The 8592-nt window shown below is 35.5% G+C and overlaps 1 protein-coding gene across 1 annotated transcript; it reads left to right on the top strand.

The window, feature by feature from the left end:
- The first annotated feature begins 779 nt into the window (after positions 1 to 779).
- Positions 780 to 8535, top strand: oxtrb (oxytocin receptor b). The gene is made up of 3 exons (XM_084128115.1): positions 780 to 900; positions 1482 to 2540; positions 5639 to 8535. Exons 2-3 carry the CDS (start codon positions 1619 to 1621, stop codon positions 5863 to 5865), a joined length of 1149 nt encoding a protein of 382 aa, XP_083984241.1. The 5' UTR covers positions 780 to 900; positions 1482 to 1618; the 3' UTR covers positions 5866 to 8535.
- Positions 8536 to 8592: the final 57 nt, after the last annotated feature.

Here is an 8592-nt window from a genome sequence, read left to right as displayed (position 1 = left end):
GCAGACACATTTCTCAGGCCATTCTGTTTTAAATTCAGCCGCTCATCTGCTTCATTTGCATTGAAGACCAAATCAATGATTATTCTGAAAAGTCAGTCAAAAACAACTTGACTGATCTTGGTTTGGGTTTGTCCAAGCAGGAATATTTTAATCAATATGTATGACCGGTTATACATTTTAATCAGTGGCCAAACTGGCTGTGGCAAAGTTTAATTCAAGTAAACAGTGGAAAGTGTCCTGAAACACTTATGCATCTAAACTGGATTTATTTTCAGCTGGCAGACTCTATACTGTACCTGACAGGGCATTAAAGACATGCAGCAAGTCATGAGGAAGAAGTCAGTGTTTGTCAGAAACAATGGAAACTAATATTTAGAGCAGTGGAAAATGCAATGAAAGGACAGAACTGAACATGACTGAACGTGGGATTCACCGGGTGAGTAATTAATGACATAATTTTCATTTTTGGGTGAACTATCCCTTTAAAGTCAAAACAGCTTTTGAACTTCCCCAATATTATTGCTCAGGAGAAAAGATAACACACACTGAAACAAGAAACACACACTGAACTTTTCTGACAATATGCCCCAAAAGCAGAGCATATCGTCATAGTATACTGGGAAATTGCTACATGTTAGCTGCTTATTGTTTCTGCATGGTAAAATAAATGTATTAATCCAGCAAAGAACAAAGGCACTCAGTGGTAGAAATGTGTAAGTGCAGCAGGACAAATCCACCCAGTGCAGTCGCATATAACTGTGCTCTGCTTTCAGGTTTGCAGACAGACCTGCTGTATCCCAGAACCCATAGGAGAAAATAAACGCTGCAGTTTTGCTATGAGCAATACTTCCATTTCAAACCAAGACATACAGAATGAATCTCTTCCGAAATACATTTCAGGTAGGTTTTTTTTTTTTTAACTGTAATTGTCACAATAATATGAATGTTTAAAATTCTATAATATTTTTTTTTTTTTTATCATAGTCAACTGGTATTATTATTTCCTATTAATTCAAATATTTAAATAGCGTACTGTTAATAATAAAGAAGACTTTCAACCCCCCAAAGAAGTCAAAACAAAAAGCTGTTTTTAAGTAGTATTATATTTACATGCATGTATGTAAGTTTAAATTGGCGTTTCGAATAAAAGTTAATCAGGGCGTTTTTTTTTTTTTGACCTGACTCTGAATAGACGCACGCGAACAGTAATCACGTTCGAGGTTACTATAGGAACAGTGTCAGTATCTTTGTCAGTCGGAACATTGACAAAACATAAACACCGTCGTTATTATAACTTTTTATATTACAAATATATCTCATAAAATCTGTAGTGTTTTGTAGATGTTTTCAAGATAGTTGACAGTAAGCTAACTGCGATATAAAGACAATTTGGGTTTCACTTAAAATGATTGAAATTGTCTTTGAAAAAATCAACCACTTTGAGATAATTTTAAACATCTTAATTAACGTTTATTTTGCAGTGAACTGGACCGAATTTTTGTCATCGACACTTACTGCTAATTGCCCATCATAACGGCATCCTTCGACTCATGTGTCACGATATATAGCGCCTGAGAGCCGCTATACAAAGCGCGCTCATTCGCGCATTTTACGCACAATGGAGAGCCTGCTGAAAGACGTGATTCTCTGGCACTTCAACGACTCCTGGGTGAATTCAAGCAGGGGAAACGACAGCAGGGGATCGAACCAAACCGTAAACCCCCTCAAGCGCAACGAAGAAGTGGCTAAAGTCGAAGTAACCGTCCTTGTGTGTATTCTGTTGCTGGCGCTCGCCGGCAACCTGTGCGTCCTTGTGGCTATCCAGACGAGTAAACACGGTCAATCGCGGATGTACTATTTTATGAAACACCTGAGCATTGCTGACCTGGTGGTGGCGGTTTTTCAAGTTCTCCCCCAACTTATCTGGGACATCACCTTTCGCTTTTATGGACCAGACTTTTTGTGCCGCCTGGTGAAGTACCTACAGGTGGTTGGCATGTTCGCGTCCACTTACATGCTCGTGCTGATGTCTATCGACAGATGTTTGGCTATATGGCAGCCTCTGCGATCCTTGCGCCGTCGAAAGGACCGTTTTTATGTTTTGGCTTCTTGGATTTTAAGCCTGCTCTTCAGTTTACCACAGGTTCACATCTTCTCTCTCAGAGAAGTGGGTGATGGGGTTTTCGACTGCTGGGGGGATTTTGTTCAGCCCTGGGGCGCAAAGGCTTACGTCACATGGATGAGTCTCACCATCTATATCATTCCTGTAGCTACTTTAAGCGTTTGTTATGGACTTATTAGTTATAAAATATGGCAAAACTTTAAGCTGAAGACCCGACGCAATCAGTGCCTGTCGCTGACCCCGCGACCCGCCAAGGGCACCGCGCTCTCCCGCGTCAGCAGCGTCAAGTTGATCTCCAAAGCTAAGATCAGGACGGTGAAAATGACGTTTGTGATCGTCCTGGCTTATATTATCTGCTGGACGCCGTTTTTCTTCGTTCAGATGTGGTCAGCCTGGGATCCAATGGCTCCAAGAGAAGGTTCGTGGAAATTCTGTTGATCAACAGCTCATAAAATGTGTACATTTTAATACAACGTAGGGTTATTGTTATATCATAAAACATCACTTATCACTTACATATTTAAAACCATTCGTTTTAAGCAAATATAATACAAGCACGTTTTTAAGCAAAATATTTCACCAAAAATATACTTGGGTTGATATTTGGCTATCTAATGCAATGGAAATTATACATTTTGAATAGTGCTGTCAAATCGATTAATTGCGAATAATCGCATCTAACATAAAAGTTTGTGTTTATATAATGTATGCACACACACGTATATGTGCATAGCTACACGCACACACACACACACACACACACACACACACACACACACACACACACACACACACACACACACACACACACACACACACACACACATATTATATAAACATAAACTTTTATGTTAGATGTGATTATTCGCGATGTTCCAACAGTCATGGGAAACCTGGAAATAACAGGGAATTTGTGCCTTACAAAGTCATGAATATATTTTGTATTTGGTGTAAATTTCTGTTGCAAATATGGCTTTATTTTTAGTTATGCATCATATGTTCTTATTTATAATTAAAAAAAAAAAGAAATCCTTATAAACTACTGGTAAGACCATGTATGGAAATATATTGGGAACCCTTGAATACTTTTTTTGGCCCATCAAGGCAGTCCTTGATCTTGCCCTCAAACAGTCATAAAAACAATTTACATCCATGTAATCTCAGAATCAGAATCAGAAAGAGCTTTATTGCCAAGGGTGCTTGCACACACAAGGAATTTTTCTTGGTACTGAAGTTTCCAGTGGACAAATACAAATACAAAAATACAACAAGAAACATAATAATAACAATTCTAAGAATACAAATATGAAAATAGTATAAAAGTATAAGGTCACAGTTGGGTTTAGTCAGAATAAATATTTACAGTATTTTGAATAGTATGAATAAATATAAATAATAATCTGTAGGTTATCCAACTTTCTGGTCTATGAGTTTCAAAAAGCTTGAGAAATCTATTATATGTTTCATACAAGATGGCAATACAACAAGATGTTCCGTGCTCCTCATTGTAATGGCATTCTCCCCCATTCCCCTACAGTCATCTCTATTTAACGTCATAAAAATTGTGAAAAAAATATATTTCAGAATAAAATATAGACAGAGAAAGATGAAAATAAGTTATAGCGGTTCAAAGCTTAAACACCCTCAGGTGGTTTTGGTCAATTAAATGTAGCATGACATCAAAGCGATCCTATTTATCCTGACAAGATCTTAAGGAGTGCCATTTCCCTGTAATTTCATAACATAGTTTGTGAGGAGGTCTAGTGCTTGTTGTCAAACCCACAAGGCCCATATGAAGACTGCTATACATGTTTCCTTTTCCACCCCCTTCTGCATTACTCCTCCACAGTAAAGTTAGACGGGTGAAAACGAGTGCAATCAAGATGCTAAATGTGCATAAGTGGGCTGCTGCAAAAGACTACATTGAAAATGTGGATTTTACATTTTTATTTAAGATTAATAACATAAACAATGTTTCTTATGAAAAAAGAAAACAAAGAAACTATACTTGTGCAATAGAACACAATAGAAGTATATTTTCACTTGTGTTCTCAGACTTTTGGAGCTCATTTTAATTTATAAACATTTTATAAGAGATTTTATAAAATAGACACTTTCTTATGAAACACTGCATTAAGATGACACTTTCTCCTTCTCAAAGTATAGGCTTTAAATTTATTAGCTGAAAGAATTATCTATATAGGACAATACATTTAAAATAATCGGATTCAAAATAATATCCAATAGGCATTGAAAGGACAATAGAGATTAAAGTCTCACATAAAGTATAGCTCATCCAAAAATGATTATTATATTAGAACATTTGATCATTATTTTAATCATTACTATGCTCATGTCTTTCATGAGTGTGCTGTGTGCTGATTTTTTCCTGTGAAACAGAATCTGAAGAATCTGCATGCTGCTCTTCCCTTATGGCAGATTATATTGACCATGGTTTTTCATTTTTAAGAGAATGATTCATTTACAAAGGTGCACATCCACCCCCGACCCATTTGTCAATCCATCATGTGAACTTATTTCAGACTTACTTTAGAGAAGAGAGTGTGTTTAGAGACAGCTATAAATCATGCTGTCATTACGTTTTTTTGGTTGCACTTTATTTTACATTACGTGCACTTTCAGTGTACTTACAGCACCCACACAAATACTGTGGGTAACTACATGGGTTAAGTTATATTTAGGGGTAGGTTTAGTACCTAGTTATTACCCAGTTGTGTCATTACTACGATAAGTACATAGTATGTACATGCGAAACAGGACTGAAAAATAAAGTGCTACCCCCTTCTTTTTTTTTTTGAAAAATGATTCAGTCTGCAGATCTTGACCCGACAGAAACTCTCATTCTGCTGTCTTTGTTCAATGATGATTTTCAGAGCATCAACCGTGTAATTAATACACAGATTTAAATGATATATATATGAAGAGTTCAGATGCAAAAGCCTCTAAGTGCCATCTAAAATTTTCTTGATATGAAAATGAATGAATGATATTTTTTTATCAATCTTGTATATTTAAGTTCAGTAATTTCACTTAATGGCAATGGAATATACCTATTAATTGTCATTTAAGTTAAATTACTGAACTTAAATATACGAGCTTGATAAAAATGATCATTCTAGAAGAAAATTTCATAAGGCACTTAGAGGCTTTTGCATCTGAACTCTTCATATATATATATATATATATATATATATATATATATATATATATATATATATATATATATATATATAATTTCAGTTTATTAGCCATTAACATTTGATTACAGGTACAGATTCTTGCCATTATAGCAATTTCTTCATTTATTTCACATTGTATAGAAAGTACATAGATTTTACATGATCTTTGGTTGTCTGTCTGTCTAGGCATAATATAGGAAGTGCATAGATTTTACATAATCTTTGGTACAATTTTAATCAAGTACATAATGTTCATATTTAATAGTCTCATGACTTGTGTGTCATTAACTTTTTGTTTTTATTTTGCCTCTAATAGCTATGGCATTCATCATTGCAATGCTTCTGGCCAGTCTAAACAGCTGTTGTAACCCCTGGATCTACATGTTTTTCGCTGGTCATCTGTTCCGGGATCTCATGCAACGCTGTCTAATGGCATCTCACTGTGGCTGTAAGAGGCAGTGGAGATCTGAAAGCAATTCAGGCACGGGTGCAATGAGGAACACCGGCAGCCAGAAGAGTGTGACACAGTGCTCTACTACATGAAAGAAAGTTGGAATACCTGCAGTTCGTATATAACCATCATGGAAAGAACAAGAAGATAACATAAGCTAAGGAATCATTAATATGATTTTTACACATGTGGTGCAGAGTAGACGCCAGCTACATTAGCCATGCAATCCTCTTCAGCCTAACATATGTATCTTAACAAAAGTATAATGCTTGACCTGTAGCAGTTTTTGGTACAGGAGCCATTTACATCTATCCATGCATTCTCCAAACCGCTCAAGGCCCGTTCACACCAAGAACGATAACTATAAAGATAAATAGAATGATAACTATATTAGCATCAACATCAGCGGATGATATCGATCTGTTTATTCTCAGCATCTGCTGCAGTTATGTCTCCCACATTAAAAGCTTGAGCTCTTTAAAGCAGGATGGATTCTGATTGGCTGTCATTGTTTTTATCGTTCATCAGCGCCATTATCATTATATTTGTGGTGTGGACTCTGCTATTCATTTAGAACAATTTTTAGTTCTATATCGTTATTATCCTTATAGTTAATGTCCTCCTTGGTGTGATCGGCCGCTTTTGTATGCTTAAAGAAACAGTTCACCAAAAAAGAAAATTCTGCCATTAGATTAAACACTCACACTCATGTCATTCCAAACCCGTACGCTGTCATTTTACACAAGAATTTTCACACAATGACAGATTTTTGCTTTTGTATGTATTCTGTTTAAAAGGGTTCAAGTATATTAAATAAAAGTGGAGGTAGGCTAATGGAGAGATGCTGGATGGAGAATCTTCACAACAATCAGGTGCTTGTATCCTGCATGCATGAGTTATGAAGCTCCTGGCAAACTTAACAGCTCCATTAAACTATCTGAGATCTGGTACAAAAAAAGTTCTTCGATTTTCAGACTTAATATTTTCAGATCAAGCCATCGTGTTGAGAACTAACAGTTAGTTAGTTATGGGGTAAATCAGTCTTACTTTTCGGTATCAAATTAGATCAATCTACATTTTTATGTTACTGTTACTGAGTAACTTTTTATGAGTAAGCAGTTTATGCAACCGGCCCCAGGCAACATTTAAGCGCTTTAAATACACTGCAGTTAAATACAGCATTTGACCTGTTGACCGTATCTTTCTTAACTTTTGCCATGTCAGCACCTTTCATTCTAGTATATGAAGTTATGAACCACACTTTGAATGAGAATGAGCACTTTTTCCATATTGTATGTGAATGTGTGTTTTTATTCACTCACTTTCACATTCTTTTAAACCCATTTGATTTTCTCTTCATTTGTGGATCACAAAATCAATGATTTTGAATATCTTTGGTATTCTTCTAAAGCCATGCAATAGTTTTAGGAACAGACATGCCAAATGTCATTTGCAGTCAATGTTCAAACCTGACGTGCACAAATGAGATCCAAGAGCTACAGGGGTTACAGTAGCCTACATATCATTTTAAATGAAAAGCTTTTGCATGGTTTCAGAAGACTTTGAGTAGCCTATAGTGTAGTACTCGTGACTTTTGTGGTGCTTTCATGAACCCTGACAACATGGTAACACAATGCTTTCCTCATAAAGTTAGATAAGAGTAGCTCAGAGATCAGTTAGAGAGAAGGCATATGGATGTGGATGTGAGGGTGAGTAAATGAGGACTTTTTTTGTGATGTTCAACAGTTCCCACATCAGTATATTTTGTAGAAATATTCTGTAAATAAGGCTGTCGTTGTGATTCATTTGAAAATAATAAAATTGTATTTATTAAATATCTTTGTGCTATAATAAGTGCATTTGACTGTGGATGTGGATAATGAGCATGATAAATTGCTGATGGAAAATGTATTTGCTTCTTGTATGACAACCTTTTCAATTGATTTAAAATCTAAAACAAAACAATCAATTTCAAACCATGGCTATAGCGTTAAAGAATACATTCCAGTTTTCCTGGTTACCAATGAGAAGTTGTGAGCCCACATAAATAACAGTCAATTATTCTCAATATGAAACCAATCTTTTAATTTTCAAGAACGGAAGAATAGGCCTGACAGCTTTCTATTTGTTGAATGAAATGGCATGGCCAAATATGCAATTTAAACTGGGATGAAATGGGTCACGTATTTGGATTTGGACTAAATTTAAATCGATCTTGGAATAATGTTTGGTTCATTAACAGAGACTGCACATTTTAATTATAAATTATAACCACTTCATACAGACCCATCAGTCATATCTTTAAAGTCTAACTGGGGACAGAAGCACATTAAAACCTCATTATGAATCTGTGAATGTACTAAAAGTTTAAACTCTTCCTTTGGCAAAAATCCATTTAAGCAATATTATTAATTATTTGGCAGATAATTAGACAAACTCTTCAGCCAAATGATAAATCACAGTTTATGATTTCCAATCTCTCAAAAAAAATTCCCAGACGTAGTGCCGTCTAAAAACCTCATTGATTACAAGTGAACACATACTGACACCTAGTGTTTAAATACAAGTGTACTGCAAGAAAGTGCTATTGCGGTGCTCTTCAGTTTTTCTCTTGACAGACTGACAGTACATTGTTGCAAACACTATCTTTGCTATTTCTTTTTATCTTCAATATCCTAAATATATGACTTACCATGAGATTAACCACTAAAAAGAAAATGGATATCCTGATGTTTGAATAAAGACTCAAACTTTGTCAAACCAGCTAAAAAGTTAAATTGTATTATTTATTTTTTTACATACACTCCTCAAAAGTATGG

The sequence above is a fragment of the Abramis brama genome (assembly GCF_963993115.1).
Source record: "Abramis brama genome assembly, chromosome: 11".
NCBI classification, from domain to species: domain Eukaryota; kingdom Metazoa; phylum Chordata; class Actinopteri; order Cypriniformes; family Leuciscidae; genus Abramis; species Abramis brama.
Note: the sequence above shows the minus strand (reverse complement) of the source record. Positions and strands in the feature narration are given on the sequence as shown.